We start from the raw sequence: 20,778 nt of genomic DNA on the forward strand, positions 1-20,778 counted from the left end.
CATTTGGGTCTTTGGAGTAGAAGACCATGTGTTCTGCAAAGAGGTACAATGTAATTTCTTATTTACAGTTTAGACACCTTTTAATTCTCTTTGTTATCTACTTTAGTTAGGACTGTGCTAAGTAGAAGTGAAGGAACCTGACATCCCCCTGTCCAGTATAAATATGTTATATATCATTTTTTACTGTGTTCAGGCAACTCACTTGGCATTTTCATAATGAAATAATATTGAATATTATTCTACACTGTTATCTTCTAAAACAATCACGATTTTATCTTTCATTCTATGAATGTGATGTATGATGTGTATAGATTTGCATATGTTGAACCATCCTTACATTCTTGACATGAATTGCTTTATCTCTAGGATGACCATTTTAAAACTAAAAGAAAAAATTAATTAAAAATGTAATTACATGATTTTCCTCTTCCTTTTTCCCTCCAATCCCTTTTAGTTGCCTACATCCTTATTGCTGCTTAAACTCATGGCCCAGTTATCTGTCTGTCTATCTATCTATCTATCTATCTATCTATCTATCTATCTCAATCTATCTATCTCAATCTATCTATCTGTATCTAGCTATCTATCTATCTATCTATCTATCTATCTATCTTCTATCATGTATATACATTTATATATGTATGTATTTGCACATGTATGTATGCATACATGTGTAAACTTTTTTTTATTTTTTTATTTTTTTTATTAGATCTTTCATTTACACTTCAGATACCATCCCGTTTCCCCATTCCCCCCCTTAGAAAACCCCTATCCCATGCCCCCTTTTCCTTTTTGCATTTATACATTTTTTTAAGAAATGTTAATCATAGGCTTTATAAGTTTGGTATAAACAGAATTTTCTGTGTCCATTTGGTGTTGTTATGTGTAAATGATTTTGGGACTGACCTCTTGGAAGTGAATATCCAATTATAGGGATCATCCTTGATCTCTCATTAGTTCTTTCTTTATGGGTAGTGATTCCATGGTGATATTTTCCTTTTCTATGCTCACAAGTCTTTCAGTACTGTCTTTGTTTAGATCTTGCCTAGGCAGCCTTATAGTTGAGCTATTCTGGATATAGCTTTCCTGTCTTTTCTAGAGGATACAATCCCACAGCAGATATCCTGCTCCTCTGATTATTATAGTTTTCCTGTTCTTGCTTTTATGATATCCCCGGAGGGACATTAGCTGCAGGAGTTGTATTGTAGATGTATCCAATGTTCAACTGCTCTCTGAATTTTAATCAGTTGTGGCTTTCTCTATTTGTCATTGTAGCTAAGAAGGTGTTTGATGGAGGCTTGAAAGCTACACTTATCTTTAGGTATCATGATACATTTAGTTGGGGGGGGCAGTTAGGGGGCACTGTAGATACCTAGTGCAGATAACATAGATACTTTGAATTATGGGAGTGACCCTAGCAAAGTCTCCCAGTAATGGGGATATGGAGCCTGAACTAGCCATCTTCCATAACCAATCAAGGTTCCTAGCAGAGAGACTGGGACATCAACTCAGGCAGAAAACCTTTGACCTATTATCTGTCCTTCCTGCAAGATGTGCTGGTGTAACAGTGATGCAGAGTTGCTAGCCAAGGACTGGTCCAACTTGAGGCTCAGGACACAAGAGGTATCCCATGCTTGACACTGCCTGGATGGTCAGGAACCAGAGGCAGGATAGTTCAGAGACCCAGGATAGAATTAAACAAGACTGACAAAAAAAAGTTAATGACATGATTTCTAATGATATTCCGCTACACTCATTGTCAAATTGTCATCATCGAGGCTTTCTCCATCAACTGATGTGAGCAGATGCAGAGACCCACAGCCAAATACTAGGGAGGAGCCAGGGAAACTTACAGAAGAGGATGAGTAAGAATTACAGGAGCCAGAAGAACATCACTAAGCAGGCCTCATAGGGCTCACAGAGACTGAAGTGACAAATATAGACCCCATATATATCTGAGCTAGGTCCTCTGTATATACAATATGATTGCATAGCTTGGTGTTCTTGGGGGACTCCCAAGCATCTCTGACTGTTTTACTTGCACTTGTGACTCCTTTTCCTTATACTGGAGTGTCCTACAATGTCCAACCCTGATATGAGAGTTTGTGTCCACTCTTATTTTATCTTGTTAGGCCATGTTTGGTATCCCTGGGAAGACTGATCTTTTTCTTTTTTTGAAGGGAAACAGAGGAGGAGTAGATCTGGGGAAGAGGGGAGGTGGGGTTAGGACTGGGAGGGATGGAAGGAGGGAGTGGAAAACACAGTCTGAATGTACTGTATGAGAGAAGAAAAAATTAAAAACAAAAGTTAAGTTTTAAAATTCAACTAGGGATTATGTTGTTCTTCTAAAGTGGTAGTATTAGGTTCTTTCTGAAGACTTCATTTGCCTGGGTAGTTGTCTAAGTGTCTAGTACCAGAATGATTTTTCTCATGTCGAGTTGGACTCAAGTCCAATTAGAAAGTTGTTGGTCACTGCCAAGATATGGATGCCACTTTTGTACCATTAGGGGTATCTTGTCATGCTGGTCATCATTGTGGTTCAGAGATGTCACAGCTAGTAGGATTACTGGTTGATTGTCTTACTTGGAAACATGCTCAGAACCTTCTGGGACTTTGAACCTTCTGGGACTCAGGAAGGAGGCTTTCAGTCTCCATCAAGCTTGAATCTTTCAACTCTTATGTCCAAAGTATGTGCTATCTTTAGCAATAGGGACTTACCTTCAACCTCTAAAATGCCAAGGGAAATAGAAATAACCTACATTGTGTTGGGAGTTTCTTGGATTACTCTGACCAACAACTTGAAAGAAGTTTTCTCATGCCTGGTACTGGGGATTTTATTAGATAGTCTATGACTTTTGTGATGAGTACTGTCAGTCTAAATGACACACTGCACACTTCTCTGTATTATATTTAGTTTTATGTATATATAAAATAATATGATTCCCTGAGACTTTTTCAAACATATTTAGTGTTATTTGGCTCACTCCCTCCTCCTGCATTCACCTCCTTCCTGAGTATCCAGTTAAAAGTCCCTTCCAGTTTTCCCTGTTTCCCTCTTCATATCTTCTGTATCCTGCTTCTCTCTCCCCTTTAGCCCCAATCATGGTTCCTGTTTACCTTCCTGGCATCTGTGGTACTCCAGGTTATCTGAGGATGTGAAGCTGCTGAACTCAATTTGATGACATCTTTTTAAGGATGTTCACCTCTCTTTTCATCAACAGGAGTAGCCTGGCTATCTCTCTTGTTGTACTGTGTTTGTTGGGTTTAACACTAGGCTAATTCTGGCCTCATAAAATAAGATTACAAGAATGTTCTCTCTAATTTTTTGGAAGAGTCTGAATAACTGATACTCATTCTTCTGTTATCATTTGGTGGAATTCAGCAGAGAAGGCACTCGGTTATTTATCTTTTTCTTTATTGGTGGACTTTTGTTTCTGATTCTTTCTCTTTTTCATTAATTATCTATTTATATTTCATATTTTCTCATGACTCCATTTTGGTTTGTTATATGTGTTAACAAATGTATACATTTCTTTTAGATTATACAATTTGTTGGCTATACTTGTTCATAATATCTTCTAATTGTCCATTGAGCTTCCTTTGTATCATTTTTAGTGTCTCCTTTTTTGACTTTTGGTATTCTCTCTCTTTTCTTTTTTAAAAAAGAGATAAAATTCCATAAATCTTTTCATTTTTGCAAACAATAACTATTAAGCTTTATTAATTTATCTAATATCTCCTTAGTTTATTCCCCTGTGATACATCCTTTATTATATTTTCCTAATTTCTTGAGCCATAACATTATGTCTTATTTGATAGCTTTTCTCTTTGTTGACTAATGTATTATTGCTATAAAAATTCAATCTTGCAATGGTTTTATTCCATTGAGTTTTGGTATGCTGTTTTCTAGTCTCTCTCTCTCTCTCTCTCTCTCTCTCTCTCTCTCTCTCTCTGTGTGTGTGTGTGTGTGTGTGTGTGTGTGTGTGTGTGTTGGCATGTGCATGTGCACATGCAGTTGAAGGCTGGAGCTCATCCTCAAGTGTTTCCTGTAATCACTGTCTTCCTTACTTTTTAAATGGAGTTTTTCACTGAACCTGTAGTTCAGAGATTGGCTGGACTGGCTATCCAATGCCCTCCAGTAATTCATCTGTCTTTGTCTGCCACACTGCCAGCCGGGCTTGCAGATGCACAATAAGTTTTGGCATAGATGCTGGTAATTCAGAGTTAGGTCATCATTTCACCTCCCAAACAATCTGCCCAGGCCTCAGAATCTGAGATGATTTCTGCCTGCCACCAAGAAAACCTTTTTTTGATGAGGGGTGAGAATTATACTTATCCGTGGGTATAAGGACACTTATTACATACACACACACACACACACACACACACAAACACACACACACAGAGAGAGAGAGAGCTGAGAGAGAGAGAGAGAGAGAGAGAGAGAGAGAGAGAGAGAGAGAGAGAGAGAGACTAGAAACCAGCATACCAAAACCCAATGAAATGAAACCATTACAAGATTGAATTTTTATAGCAATAATACATTAATCAACAAAGAGGAAAGCTATCAGATAAAACATATTTAGTTGCAGTTAGAGATCATACTCGTTTAGCAGAGTGGCAATAATAGGTTCTCCTTTGGGCTCTATGGCCTTACCAGCTGAGGTAAGTCGGCTGTTTACATACCAGGTATGATTTCCCCATTGATCAGGCCTTAAGTCCGATTAGATGACTGTTGGGTATCGCCAAGACATATGTGCTACTATTTTACCCTTGAGCACATCATTCCATGTGGACTCTTGTTGTGGTTCATGAGTTTTACAGCTGGATATAACTATAAACTTCTATTCTCTCTTGGCAGCTTGTATAGCACCTTCGGTTACTGTGAGAGCTAATACTCAATATTCTGCCTGGGAGAATTCCATAGTCATAAGCATTCAAAATTTTTGTAGAGTTTAAAAGTGACCTAGAAAATGAGGAAAAAACTATAGAGAAGTAGCCAGCACAGTGAGAGCATTCTTTATTCTGGACTTTTGTCTTTCACCACGAATGCCACATAATCTAGGTCTGCAAGGAGTCTCTGCTTCCTTTACTTGCAAAACTTAAGTTAGCTCAAGAATTACTGACTTTTGCTTTATCATGTATAGATACAAACAAGTAATTGACACTATCATTGGACACTTCCAGTGCCTTTTAACAGCTCAAATAGGAAATGCTGTTTGTATGAGAGTGTTTTGAAAACCATCCAGTGTCTCTGATAAAATACTAGCATCTAACTTCTGGTCTTGTCCAAGAGCCGTGTCCACCTGCTCAGAGAGATATCCTAGTTGAGACTATGCATGGTATTGTAGGAAAGTGAAACCTTATATTCCAAAAACCATGCAGTTCACTGACGCCATTTGTTTCGCGGGACGGGACAAGAAAAATGGATACTTGAAATAATTTCACTAAAATCCTGTTCTCAATAAAGCTCACTGTAATGTCCAGGCAATTTAACTAGTCCACATTTTTAGGAAAACATTTGTGTAAAAAAAAAGAAAACAAAACAACAACAAAATTCAAAATGAAAAAAATCCTAAAAAACCAAAATGGTCAATCTTCTTAACATGTCACCAATCAGCAATCATTGCATGATATACCTTTAAGCTACGAATAGCTGGAAATAGTTCAATGAACAAGCAAACAAACAAATAAACAAATGAAAAAATACCATTAAAAGAAATCTGGATCACTAATCTGTAATATAGAAAGAAAATGTGGATTTTTTAAACTTTTTTTTTTCAATTCAAAAAACTTAATTGGGTTGTCTGTATGTCTGCTCCAGAGAGAGTGTAAATTGTAAAGACTGAGTATAATAGCAACAGTGGTAAAAGACATTTTTATTTAAGAAGTCACGTGCAGTACAGTGGAAAAGGATGTGACTTAGAAAAATGTCAAAGAATCTCAACACAGGAGACTGTTCAGAGCCCGGAAGAGGCAAATTCTGAAGTAACGCAGGGCCAACAATGTCTCCTTTACTTCAGCAGCTGTGGCCCTCGTCAGCCAGCCAATGGTCCGTGGCAGTGACAGTCTCCTTTGATCTGCAGTGGACTTTTACACTTGATGCAAAGCCCTTGCACAAATGTACACATGAAGATTTGCAAGTTCAGCTGAATTATGGCTTTCTATAAAGTTGTGTTTGGCTTTTTCTTCTTGCAGGAACTGCTGCTGAGTGTGTGTGTGTGTGTGTGTGTGTGTGTGTGTGTGTGTGTGTCTAAGCACTCACATACAAGCTGTGAGCGGTTTCAATTCTCTTGGGCAGGGAGTCAAATGTTCTGCTTCTTCAATGCTAAGTACTCCCCAGTCACTTCATTGTAAGGCCAAGAGAAAGGTTTAATAGCTATCTTCTCATGGCTTGTGCCACTGGGACTGAGATAAAATAAGAGTAAATCAGATTCTCTGCCCAGCAAATCCTCTTATTCAAGCAGGCTCTCTGGCTCCCTTCCTTTGCCTCTGAGTCTGAGTTTATTCTGAAAGCCCAAGGCAGTACTTAGTTATCCAAGCTGTTCAGGTAGTCAGAACACACCTTGCAGGTTTCTTTGAAGTATGAGTTACCACTGTGGGATAAACAGTTCTGGACACAATAAATTCTCCAAGCTTTAACTTTTCCTAAAGATCTGATACAGTGGTGGCACTGACCCTGTGCGCTTCATCCCCAGTGGCCTTGCCTCAATATGAGGTTGATAGGTTCTGACAGGAACGTATAAAAGGGAAAACAGGAAGCTGACAGGTCAAATGGTACAGTCTTTACCCTCATTCCTCCCCTGAGTATATGCAGCTGTGAATAGGGTCATTAATGGCCATGTGTGGAGTCACAGGAATATGACACTCGGTTCAGCCACTGTCAGTATTTGCAGATGCACAGAAAGCCAAGGACAACCCAGGTAGAGTTAATATTTTTTTAAATTCACTGCTAGTTACTGTGCATATCATTCAAAGAGGGTTCTTCCCTCATACTCCAGGGAGCACAGAAAATTCTCTGAAGGAGAAGTTCTGTGACACACGCAAAGCCCAGAAATACAGAAGTGGAACCAGAATGGAAGCTCTGACTTGCTGAGAATCTAATGTGGAAACTTTCATCAACATCTTCCTTTTTGTGTTCTCATGAAATCTGAGAACTAGAGGAGTCCTGGAAATTACTGAGCCTGATTCCCCCCTTAAATTGTAGAGATGAGAAAACTGAACCTGCAAGAATCTAAGCAACTAGAAGTCACACAGTTACTGGGGGCCCAGCCTGAGGGAGATATGACTGCTTACTGAAGACAGTAAAGCTGGAGTGTGTGCTGAAGGATGCACTAGCACTTGGAGGTCCTGACACCCCCACACTGGATGCTGTTGATCAAGTCATATCTCACTGATGGCAGAAGTGAACACAGCTCCTTCCCCAAGCTCAGAGGAGCTCTGGCTTATGGCTGCTCACTGATTTTGAGATCCTGAGGGAGGATCACTGATGACTAGTAGCGTTGAGGATTTTACTGCTCTCTGCTATTAACCCATCAGCTGTGCCCATCCCTGGCTCTTAGTAATGCCCCTAACTTGAGAGGGAAAACAAAGATGGGGCCCAATGGGAAGATCACTGTCCATCTGTTTATAGAAAAATGGAACCTTTAGGGCATCATTTAGCTCAGCGTCTTCAACCCAAAGGGTTGAACCTGTAGGCCTAGTTTTCTGTGTTCTTTGGAATACCCTTGTTCCAGCCCATTGGGTTGCTATGTGGATCACTCAGACAACACCTGCAAAGTAGACATCGATTATAAAATGGCTTCTTTCTTTTTAGGTATACAAAACAATGTTTTCATTATAAAAATTTTCAGATATTTATGTTATGATTCCTTGGTTACATTGATGCTCCCTTGCTCCCCTTGCTCTGGGCCAAATCGGTCCTCCCTCCAAATCGTTTCCCATATTTCCTCTTCTGCTTTTATGTGCACTTAACACTTTGAAGAATTTGTTTTTGATTATATTTAATAATCATATTATTTTTGGATGTTAATTTTTTTTGCTCACATTTATTAATACTTCGTTGACCTTAGGTTTCTTTTTTAGATGGGAAAATCTTTATAAATAAGTATAAGGAAGATATAGAGAATGATAATATTGCCTGAAACTAGGAAGAAAGGAAGAAAATATATTAGTAACTCAATGGGTCAATCAACAATTCATGTCTGAAAACATATGAAAATGATATGTGCATAGAACAAGAGGGAGCACAACCCAGTTCCAGACTAAACCACTGCTTCATGACAGAGCTATCACCAGTCTATTCTAGACAGAGTTTTACCTTCTTCCTTGTTTTGTCTGGGATCTTCTGACTTTTGAGGCACATGCCTTCTATCTGTGCTTTCTCCTCTTACTGGGGCTGATAAGCAAGGATAAGGGAAAGGAGATACAGAAGTTATGTCCAGTTCTCTCTAGAAGAGTTCATACAGGGATTCTCACTGGAATGGCATAATTCTCAGATGAGGACATTGATGCCAAAGTAGGTGGAGGGTAGTGTCTACCAGATTCTGTACTTCCTGACACCAAAGGTATGCTAGGACATTTAGGAAGTCGTTTCTAAATCCAGTGACAACCTTGTCTTGATTAGACATCAGTGTGGTGAAGCAGACGTGCTGCTCTACAGGCGTAAGGTTTGCAGCCACCCTGATATGTCATGTTGCATCACATCAATGTTATTCTCCCTTCTCCTGACGTCTCGTTGGGTAAGGGTTCCTCCAAGGCCAACGAGGTTGATGATTTGGATAAACTTAAAGTATGACAACTCATTATTGCTATATCCTCACAATTACAATCACCTGTTCATCCTAAGGCATGAGAAGCATTTCCACTCAATAGCATTTGTATTAGATCCCTGGGTAATTACTCTGCTCTTCTGTATGCATGTTGGTATTTTTATTTAGGCCCTGAACAAAGAAGAGCAGAAGGCATGTCAGAGGTGAGGTGGATGATCTTGAGAGCAACTATTAAAAAAGAAAGGACAGAGTGGGAATTGAAATTATACCCGGATTAATCTGCCCTGGTAACAGCAATGGGTTAAGTCATGGAAATGTTTATTTTAACACTCTCATAAAATAGTAATGTCTAAGTGTTAAATCACTCGACTGGCTCACATGAATCTGCAAGCTTTATGTCCTTGAAGCAGTCTCCCTCCAGAGCTGTCTGTCCTATTTTTGACCTCAATAGAGAGAAAAATGAAATAAATGAAGGTAAGGTTGCAACTGAGCTAGCTCAATGTGACGTGACTTCTACAGGGGCAGAGACATCAAATTTTTGGGTCAAGTAATTTTGTTCCTCTCTGGCCTTTGCAGTTCAGCTGTAGCAGCAGGAGGTACCAGCTGGAGGGTTCTGTTCCTCTCTGATCTGAGTCTATGGCAGTGCCCTCACTAACAGTCGGGCTCCTTTCTAAATACACAGAACTCACAGCATATTTTTTTCTGGGAGTACAGTAGCTATTCTTAACATGCCAATCTAACCATATCTGTTGATTGGTGACATTCACACATCCTTTAAAAAAACCACAGCTTCAAAAATCTAGATACTAAAAAGCAAAAAGTATTCATCTATCTACCAAAGGCAAGATCCATTTATTTTATTATTTATTTCTTTTGCAGACTTCCACTCAATCTGTCTCATCTGAAACAGAAAACCTGTCGATAAGGCTGATGAGAGCCCAGGAGGACAAGAAAGGGGGGGGGGGGGGAAGGCAGACAGGAAATACTTTCATGTGTCTGACAACAAAGAACTGGTTTTGTACTTACAATAGCAGTTGGGGTGGCAGCCAGAACGCAATAGAGCACCAGAGGGCTGATGAAGCTTTCCTCTTCCGTCCCAGGGTAAGGCTTCATTAAATCTCCATCCTGACAGAAGAATCCTTGGATATGCACCTGAAAGGTGTCAGTGCATTCGAAGTAGTAGGCAAGCAGCACTGTCCCAGCCATGATGACAAGCTGAAAATAAAGCATGACCACACAGAGACATTAGCAAGGCATGGGAGCAGAGCCTGCCCCTCAGAGCACATTCCCTCCATCACCCATGTCTGGGCTTGGTATTGCCAAGTGTGAGTGTGCCTGGCTCAGCATGCTTTGGGCTTTGGGATTTGTGTGCTAGCTTGTCTGCCTGCTAACATCTGCTGTAGAAACATTCCAGCAAATAATGTACAGACCCCATCTGAAGGGCAGACCCCAACCTGGCTTATAGAGAGACTCAGCTTCTACAGCTAGGCTCTCAAGTACCTGTGGAAACCAAGATGGAAATGTACATTCGGGTCAGGGATTAAAGGTCTAAGGGCAGAGACTTAAAAATTGGAAGGGTGTTGGTGTGAGAAATTTTATAAATTATTAAAAAGAAACTTCCCATACAAAATGTTAGGCAGGAGTAAAAGGAAGAGAGAGAGAGAGAGAGAGAGAGAGAGAGAGAGAGAGAGAGAGAGAGAGAGAGAGAGAGAAAGAGAGAGAGAGAGAGAAAAGGAATAGAAAAAAAATAAAAGGAAGACAAAATCTTAGCAGAGCTTGGAAGCTTTTACAGAACCATGCCCTATATTATTAGCAACTATTCTATATCAGGAATGTTTTCTAAATTTTCTCCCCAAAATGCTTTTTATCAGAAAAGCAAGCACTTTGCTGCTGGTCCTATCTTATAGACATACAACCTTCAAAAGATTTAGACATGATGAGACACCATTTCGTTCTTGACTCATGAATTTTCAAGGTGCTCATCAGTGTAGGCAGCTGTAAGAAATATGAGGGCCTGATTGGATATGGAAGCTCAATGTTATTTTTCACATTTTATTCAGAAGACATCAAAATGTCAAGATAAGATAGCAATGAAAGAGTGAGGGTAGGAAGGCTTTTTGGTAAGGAGACTGTGGAAGCTGAAGATGGATAAGATGGTAGGCTCCTTGGTTCTCATGCTCTCTCTGAGGTAAGAAAGCTGAGGTCCAGAGAGCAGACTTGACTATGGCTGGATTACCTATGAGTAACTGATCATGTGCTCAGACAGTGTGCTGTCAAAATGGGGAAACTAAGGTGAGAAAAATGCTATTAAATGTTTATTTGTTTAAAGGTATGGAAAAACAATATAGTAAGATGTTTTTATACAACTTAAATTTAAAAATACTTTTGTTCACAAACATATGTGAGGCAATTCAAGGAAAACCATAATGTTTTAAGGCTGTAGAAACAGTGGACTTTTGTTGAGACACAGTCTCATGCAGGCTGGCTTTGATGTCACCATGCAGCCAAGGATGATCTTGAACTACCATCCCTCCTGCTTCTGTTTATTGAGTGCTTGGATTATAGGCATAACCTGCCATGATCCATTTATCCAGTGTTGAGTACAGAAGCCAAGAACCCAAGGCTTTGTGCATACTAAACAAATATTCTACAAAGTTGCATGCTCTAACCTTTAATTCCAGATAAGCAATACCCCTTTCCCTAAACAGACACGATCCTAAACAAACAACCCCTGCAAAATAACAAAAAAAACCCTCAAACCAAAAATTATCTGTAATGCAGCATTAAAATTTCATCCTATACAGAAGGATAAGGAAACAAGGAAGAGAAATTAGGTCAGTCCTGGTAGAGAGAGATGCTATCTTTTTCTTATCCTTTATTCTCAATATGGAAACAGCCTCACACCTGCCCTTCTAAGCCTCTGGAACCATCAGAGCTTCTCCTTCTGGAGAAATCCCTCTGTAGCTCCACCTCATCATAGCAGAAAGGGTCATTTTTTACAGGCATCCTTTAGTTAAGGATACTTCAGTCCCGTCTAATTTCACTTCTTCCATGTCTTTCCATTCTGACCCAGAAGCCTTTCTTTTGTATCTCTGTGAGCAGCTGTCGTGTGTTGCAAGTACAGACTCCCCATCATCTGATATGAATATCTTTCTTTTGGCCACTTCAGTCACCACTTTCCTCTTAGGTCAGAAGGCCACATAACATTCCATTCACTGTCCCCTGTATATGACTAGTTTTTTACTCTACTGATTTTAGTCTTCTAATATCTGACACTTTCTATCCACTGGCACTTTCGTCACCACTCTTGAGCATCCAGTCAATAGTCTCCAGACTGTCTTCTGTGACTCTCCATGCATGAAGTTGATTATTGGTACAGTTTGCAAATAACCCGCCTTTCTTCCAGTTTCTCTGGAGATATGAATATTTGGTTTATTTTTCTTACAGCAACAGGGGAAATCTTGAGTAGGCATGCTTTCTATAAGACCGAGAGACAGGCAATCAAAAGCAGACCCTGCTGGATAGAGCTCTTGCCTACAGCTAGCCTCTAAGTTCCAACTACGCACTGGGCTTATGTTTGCATGTTTCTTCTACATTTCTAGAAGCACATTTCTCTATTTCTTAGCTTTATCAGCTCTTAGACAATAACCAATCAGCAAATAGATAGCATTTCAGAGTCAAAAGAAAAAATGGCATCTAAATCCCTCTACTGAGAAAGAACATTTTTTTAAGGAGGTGTGTTTGTGCCCCCAATTCCTTTTGAGGAAACTGAAAGTAAAGTACACCACACACACACACACACACACACACACACACACACACGTACACATGCAAGTGGAGTCAATACAAAGGCACAGAATAAACACAATATAGAAGTGTCTTAATGTCAAAATTAACTAACTGCAACATTAAGAAAACACTCCAACATCATGTACCTAAATTTGAATCTATAAGATAAATTTTAAACAGTTGCCTGATTGATGTAATACTGGAGGTAGTGTTTAGAGAGAAATGAATGAATGAATGAATGAATCAATCAATCAATCAATCAATTAATCATTTACAAGACACAAAGAACAGAAAATGGTTAGGGCTTGCTGGATGGATGTCAGCAGGAAATCCAGTAGTTTATACATTGACCCACCAGAATGAAGTAACTTGCTGTAGCTCTTTTCCCATTGAAACAGCTAGAAACCTATTCCTGCCATTGTCAAGCAATTCTTGAACTCACTAGAATGGTCTCTACTATCCTTTAGAGAAGGGAAAAGTAGAACAACTCAGAACTCAGCTTGTACTCTTCTTTCACTGAGTAGTCTTCTGTGAAAACATAAAAAGAAGCCATTCCTGTTGTTACAGGAACAGAAACAACACAGGATAAGCTGTGTCCATGAGCAGAGAGGCCCATTGCACTGATGGCGATCTACAATTAGCCATCAGTCGTTCTTCCTGTCCTGGGTCATGATTCATCACTGTCTAGGTTTGTGCAACCAGTGCCAGCTAGCAACTCGTGCCATCTTTTATTCCTTCCCGTGCCTATTTAGGGATGCATGGAGGGAGCCCATAATGTTGTTGTCACACAAACAGATGGTGTGACTGAGCCAGACTGAGCACTGGTGGAAGAGGTGAAGCTGTCACAGTGACAGAGGCAATTATGGATGAGGGATGATAATAAAGTGTAGGAAGAGCACAGACCAGGGACTTTTTCCAGGCCTTCTTCTCTCAGTATAGCAGTCAAATACAAGAACATGCATACCATGATAATAGTACCACAAGGATTTGAGAGGCAGATACCAACAGAACTAGAAACCCAGCCTCCAGTGGTTGATAGTGTAGTGTTTCTTCCTAGATGTCCACTGATTAAAAAAAGTCAAAGCCAAACAAATAAACATAAAAGCTTAGAGTAATTGTAAATCATTGATTTTTAGATGTGATACAAGCTGGGGAATCAGGGTACCAGGTAGTAGTAGTAGTGGTGTGTGTGTGTGTGTATGTGTGTGTGTGTGTGTGTGTGTGTAGGAGCCAGAAGTAAAGCTAGAATGAGAGCACTACTATCTGGCATCATGCATAAGGGAGTATAGATCACACCAGGAAGCCTTCATTCACTGTAACTACCTTCTCAATTTTGGGGAACAGCTGGGGATCCTGAAGCACAGAATTCCATCACAACCCTACTTGAGACAATAAATATTTCCATTTCTAACGAGGTTTTCTAAGTTGGCAATGGAATACTAATGATAACAAACTGACAGCTCTTACAGGGAACTGCCTCTGAGCTCTGTTTTAGACATGCTACCCATGATTTTCCAACCCTGGGAACAGATCATGTGATCTGTCACAGAGTGTCACCTGATCCCAAGTAGGATTCATGTAGGTGGCCAATGAAGTGGTAGAAAAGGGGGTGACAGAAGACCAGGGAAGGGACTGTTGGCTGGGAGAAAGGTAGATGCAATGAGGATGGAGAAGACAGCACATTGTGTGTGTAGGAGACTAATTGTGGTCCAGCACCATGAATATATACTGCATTTATAGAGGGAAGAGGTGAAGGAGATTTGGGATAGAATAAACACTGCCACAATGAGCAAGAACTCACATGGTTCTGTTGCAAAAGCAAGGCCTTAGTGAGAACTTCAGGAAATTGTACAGCTCAAAAAGTTGTATGTTTCTTAACATGGAAGAAGAGCACCCAAGCTCTAGTGTCCCTGGCTGAGTATGAGAAACCAACAAACAGCATCAATGGAAATGAAAACAAATGTAGTTGGCAGGAAGAGGAACATGTGAAAAACCCGAAAGCAGGCTTTGGGGAGACCTTCCTGAGGACCTTAGGGTATGTGTGCCCTGGAGGATAGAACATCAGAGGCAAGAGCTGAAGAGTAGAGAAAGAGAAAAAGAAAGGGAGCAGGAGGTAGTGATGGTATAGTGTACATGAATCCTGGGAACTGTTCTAAGAACTTTTTTTTTTTTTTTTTTTTTTTTTTTTTGGTTTTTCGAGACAGGGTTTCTCTGTGTAATCCTGGCTGTCCTGGAACTCACTCTGTAGACCAGGCTGGCCTCGAACTCAGAAATCCGCCTGCCTCTGCCTCCCAAGTGCTGGGATTAAAGGCGTGCGCCACCACCGCCCAGCTGTTCTAAGAACTTGATGTAAAGTAAATTTTGCTTTTAGACACAGCCTCAGTTTTACTTGCATGGTCCTCAAGCATATAGACTCTAGTGATCCTCCTGCCTCAGCCAGACAAGAGACCATAAGCATAAACTACCACAAGAGCACATGCATGAACTTTAAGTTTTGTCAGTCTTTATGTAATGTATATTATAAATTTCATTTTAAGGATGAGAAAGCAGATGCAGGGCCATTACATGAAACTATATAAAGTCACAAAACTTACATGGTTAGTCTGGGATGGTTGTTTGATGACCTTTACACACAAATTTATGTAGCCTGGGGAAAATCAGACTCTAAACATACTATATATATGCTAAGCTATGTGGAAAATAGGTGGTTATTTTATGTAAATGCCTCAGGGGCCATTTTTCTCATGTGTATGAAAGTTAATAACTATTTTATTAATGTAAGGCATGTTTACCTAACACTGTTTTGTTTCAGAAAGGAAGAGTCTTAACTTTCATAAAATAAGGTATAAGAAGTTGGAACAGAAGAAGAAAGGAAAGTTTTGCAGTGATAATAAAATAATGATAGGAATTACACCTCAGAATGCAGATTATCTAACAGTCAATGTCATGAGAAAATCCCGGTTTCATAATATGAGATAAAAAACAAAGCAATTGTTACTGTCAAGTAGAAATCCAGACTGTTCTTCCTTTGGATTCCTATGTAAGGGTTCATGTACTAAATGACAACTATTTGATGTTATTCTTTAAGTGAGACATTATCACTATATTCTTAATATGGACAAAACATATATCTCAGTAGTAGAAAGAATGTTAAATATCCAGAAGACTCAGAGTTGAAGCCACTGCACACCACATGCACAAAATATATGTTAAAGTTTACACAAGCAAAATTCACAAAAGTGATAGTGTGAAATAAAACGAAGAAGGTGGGCCTTCCAGTTCTGTGCAGTTTGACCCTGACAGCAATGATGCAAAGAAAGGTTAAGTGTGCAGGCTCCTTGCTGTTACTAGAACTTAAGTTCCTATGCCTCAGTTTCTTCATTTGTAGAATGAGTTATTAATGTGGTGGTCCCTGTTTCTTTCAGTTATCACAAGGATTAAATGAGGAGTGTGCCTCATGTCCTGAGAAAAGGCTGCTGTCTAGAATCATGACTGGGATACATATGTTTTGGTGCTTCTCTGTGACTATAGTTTCTCTCAGTTTAGCTCTTCAGAAACATTGGGTGGCACTGACTTGGAGGGTATCTTTAAGCAACCCTATGGCTATTTAAATGCAGCCTTGCATCTTTGGGGTAGCATGGAATTAAGCTACACTTGAGAAAGACATCCTGTTGTGATATCTGATGAACCTGAAGAGGGAAATCTTGCATATTTGAATTCACTGCCCTTTCTTTAAGAATTACCAAGGGATATCTATAGGTAAGAACATGGTGGGAAGAAACTGGTACTAGTTAAGTAAGATAGTAATAGTAATAGTAATAGTAACAGTAATAGTAATAGTAATAGTAAGTAATAGTAACCTTTCAACCACATGCAGACATCGAGACTATTCAAGTATTAACAAAACCGAAAGAGCAGGTTGGGTCTGTGGTGGCTTTCTGTGGATAACAGAGCTTATAACAGTAAGTCAAAAGAAAGACAATGATATGCAATCATCAACCAGGTAACATGATGGTATAACTTGAAATGCACCATCTTTATGATGCACCCACCCTGTGAGCCATTGTCACATAGAAAATGAGGGACTTTCCCAAGCTCTCAGAAGCAGTGAATAGTAGAGCCTGTACGAGCTTCACCTCCAGTGCTATTTAACTACCCTTGATACTTAACACTTGTAGTTAGCAAAACGAGATGACACATGTAAAATGCTTAGCACAATGCCCTGAACTTGGTAAAGGTTCATTTCCTTCTCTTGCTTTTAAATATCTATTTTTTTTCCTGCACACAATTTTAGAGTGAGAGTCAAGGTTAATTCTATTCTCCTTTCTTAGCTTTGAAAATACTGAATTCCCTCTCCTGGAACTGCTTTCAATGGCTTTCTTTTCTTCTTTTCACTCAACCTGACTCCTAAATGATGGTGCCCTCCAAAGCTTGGTCCTTCATCCCTGACTAATTCTTTCCCTTCTTTCTCATTGGGAGGTTTCACTTCTTTCTGCTACTTCCGTTTTCACACCAACTCCATTTACCCTGCGGTCTGTGTTATTATTGCCTGTTTGGTTCAGCCTTCCCAGCAGCATAGTGTTCATAGATGCTGCAGATGCTGAAGCTGGAAGCAGCATGCTTCTTCCCTCTTCTACTCTCTCTACTACTACAATCAATCACCACTGTCTTAATCACATAGTAATCTCAGTATTACCCTAGGATCCTCCTTCATTCACTTACGCCATATCCAGCCAGCAGCCAACATTTATGATTCCAGGGCCTGCTTGTATTTATCTCACTTTCTCTCATCACTTGCAGCCTCCTTACTCATGACTCATGGGATTGTAACTACATCACTGAAATTTGTTCTGTCTGCTCTTAACAGTCTTGGGATTTCAGGACCTCTATACCATCACTGACTCTGCTGTTAAAGAGTCAACCTCCTATCTTGCCTAACCATCAGACCTAACCCTGAGAGGCAGAGACAAGGATTTTACCATGAGTTCAAGGCCAGCTTGGCCTACACAATGAGTCTGAGTTACTGCTTGGCTACAGAGGAGGCCTTGTCTTAATAAATACATTTGAATATAATTACCCTGTATGGGTGGACAATGTCATTCTGAGAAGACATTGGTTATTAAAGGAAAACTGAAGTGTGAGACATGGGCTATCTCCCTATGAGTTAGGGTCAGGGAGGCACCACAGGTCTGCAAACAACATTGGGTTTTTGCCATTGCTCTTGGTTAGTCAGTGTAACTATGTATTAAGACTCTACTGTAGAAGATATCTCATACTTTGGCCCTGGGACACAGAGGAATCAATCTCAAACTGATTTGGCAGTTTTATCCCTGCCAATGGAGGAAAGACATCAGTGTAAAGCTAGTAGCAGTTGGTAGCTGCTGGGAGAGGAAGAATAGTTCTTTTTGGAGGATGTAGCCACTGGGTGGATTCTAATGTTCCAGTGAATCAGCATACTTATAAAAGAGATACAGATCCATTCTCTCTCTGACCCACCATCTATGTAAACATATAAGCAGTGACCACTTACAAACCACCGTAAGACAGTGGACTTTTATATTAGATTTTCCAGCCTTCAAAATTAAATGAAGAAATGGTTGTTGTTAAAGTCACCTTTTATATAGTAATGTGTTATACAATATGAGATAATACATGGTTATTTAAACAAAATAAGCAATTTTATCTGCAGAAAACACACTGGGTTTTGTCCTTCACATGTGTTTGGTGAATGAGAATCTCCCCAAAATGCAAGTACAGTCTTGGCCATCCTTCATGTTGTGGAATATACATATTGTATCTCTCAATCCAGGATACTTCACTTTCCCATATGGATACCACTCAAATAGCAAATGCAGGACTGGAAATACAGTTCAGTGTTTAAAAAGCACTCTTCCAGAGGACCTGAGGTCAGCTCCCAACATCCACATCAGGTGATACCTGATAACTGGTTACTTGAACTCCAAGGGGTCAGGTGCCCTTTCTAGCTTGTCAGGGAACATGCACACACATGTGAGTATACATCCACTCAGACACATGAATAAAAATAATTGTTTTAAATAGACCAGATGCAAAGACCACCTATGTATCTTTAGTCAGCTAGATATTTCTTCTCTAGTTTATCATACTGCTCAATTACTGTGGATTACATAAAGAAACACAGAGTTTTAATAGGCAGAATTACTGTTACATCAGGAGAGAGAGAGATAAATATGGGGAAGAAATAAAAATTAAGTGGGCCACAAATTTTTCTCTTGATATTCTGCTACTAGTATTTTGGTTTTTTTTTTTTTCCTAATTTAATCAAATGTACAGATACATAGAAGGGATGCTGAATGTACAGTGCTACAAAACTGGCACTCTGAGAAAGCAGAGCAGGAATTAAAAAGAATGCTGACATTCGGGAATACTCATCACAGATTAAAGTAAGGTCCAATAGCAAGGATGTGGCAGTGAATAATTCAGGGCTTGGGCAGACTGTGGTCTGAGATGCTCAGGGACCATGCCTACCCTAAGGGCAGCCTCAGAACTGAGAAAGGGCAGAACTCAGCATGTATTACATGCATGAGAAAGTGTGAGCAATGAGAGTTGGCAGAAAGAGTGGTCTGCAAAAAGACAATTCTAGATGATGAATGTTCATTTTACCCATTTTTTGGTAAAGGTGGGTGTACTGGTTTGAATGAGAATGGTCCCCATAGGCTCATATATTTTAATGCTCAGTCATCAGTTGGTAGATCATCTGGGAAAGATTAGGAGGTGTGACCTTGGAGGAGGTGTGTCCCAGAGTAGGCTTTGAGGTTTCAAAACCCATACCAGGCCCAGTGTCTCTGTGTCTCTCTGTTTCTGTCTCTGTCTCCCTGTCTCCCTCTGCCTGTGTCTCTGTCTCTCTGTCTCTTTGTCTCTGGCTTTCCTTATCTCTCTAACTCTCCCTGTCTCTTTGTCTCTCTCTGTCTCCCTCTGTCTGCCTGTCTCTCTTTCTGTCTCTGCCACTATTGCTGCTGCTGCTGCTATAAGGGGAGAAACTCCAATGGTATCGCTGAACAGGTCAGCCTAGCTGAGCTACTCTGATGGGCTCAAAAATGCTAGATTTTATTGCTTCATTGACTCTTTCATTTTGCAGGACTTGTATTTGCCTTTCCTCTGCAGAAGTTGCCTGGCAGAGGCCTCTGCTTATTATACAATATCTATTGCTTCCTTAACAAGCAGTATCAATTTAGTTGGAAATAATTACTTTTATTTATACTCTTGATTAATGACTTTAAAATGAATTATAACTACATAGAGTCTCACTGATATAAGGTAAGCAGAGTAATAATACTAACTAATGATTCTTTTTATTCTAAATGAAAGAAATTTGACTTGAGGCCCAGGATATAGCACAATTAGTGACAAACTTGCCATGAAACATGAAGACCTGAATTCAAACTTAAGAACCCATGTAAAAAATGCTAAGCGTGGGGCTGGAGAGATGGCTCAACCTTTAAGAAATCTTACTGCTCTTGCATAGACCTGTCTCCACATAGTAGCTTACAACCATTTGTAACTCTAGATCCAGCAGATGCCTTCTTCTGGTCTTTACAGGCACTGCCCATATGTAGTGTACTTACACACATGTAAGCAGAATACCCATACATATAAAATTAGAGATAAATAAATAAATACCTGGCATACTGACATGGGTTTGTAACCCCAGTCTGAGGAGACTCAGGTAGATCCCTAAGTCTTGTAGGTAAAACAGCTTATTCAGCAAGCTTTATTTCTTATAGGCCTGCTGTGAATGAATGCACATCTCACTTTGCAAGCTTTATGAAGGATGAGGGGAGTCTCATAGGCCTAGTGGTTAACTTCATTTGAGATTTTCACCCAGATCATGATCTTACATATTTGAGAATTGGATATTGAAACCCACAGTCCCATGTTCTCATGCAAAACTGACTCCCTGGCCTAGAGCTGACTTAATTAATGGTCAGTTCCTGAAACAACTTAGGTCCATAAAGTGCTTTCAAAACTTTGAAGCAAGATTCACAGAGCATGTATCTAATGGACCACTTGGATTCAGGACATAAAAAAGTCCAGGACTATAGAGCTGCACTGTATGGCTAACCGAATCTGGCAACACGATGAAAGCAAATAGATTGCACATACACACAGAAGAATACATGCATGCAAAGTGAAAACAGCCCAGGATGCCTAGGAAGAAAGCATAGTTTTAATTTTAATG

General features: G+C 39.8%; 1 protein-coding gene across 4 annotated transcripts in view; it reads right to left on the bottom strand.

Moving 5' to 3' along the window:
* Positions 1 to 20,778, bottom strand: part of Plppr1 (phospholipid phosphatase related 1) — a 247,265-nt gene that overhangs the window by 35,416 nt on the left and 191,071 nt on the right. For all 4 annotated transcript variants that reach the window (XM_034502782.2, XM_076934990.1, XM_076934991.1 and 1 more), the window contains one exon: positions 9,798 to 9,986. In XM_034502782.2, coding sequence (XP_034358673.1) covers positions 9,798 to 9,986 — 189 coding nt within the window. The remainder of the gene's footprint in view (positions 1 to 9,797; positions 9,987 to 20,778) is intronic.

The sequence above is a fragment of the Arvicanthis niloticus genome, chromosome 5 (assembly GCF_011762505.2).
Source record: "Arvicanthis niloticus isolate mArvNil1 chromosome 5, mArvNil1.pat.X, whole genome shotgun sequence".
Lineage (NCBI taxonomy): Eukaryota > Metazoa > Chordata > Mammalia > Rodentia > Muridae > Arvicanthis > Arvicanthis niloticus.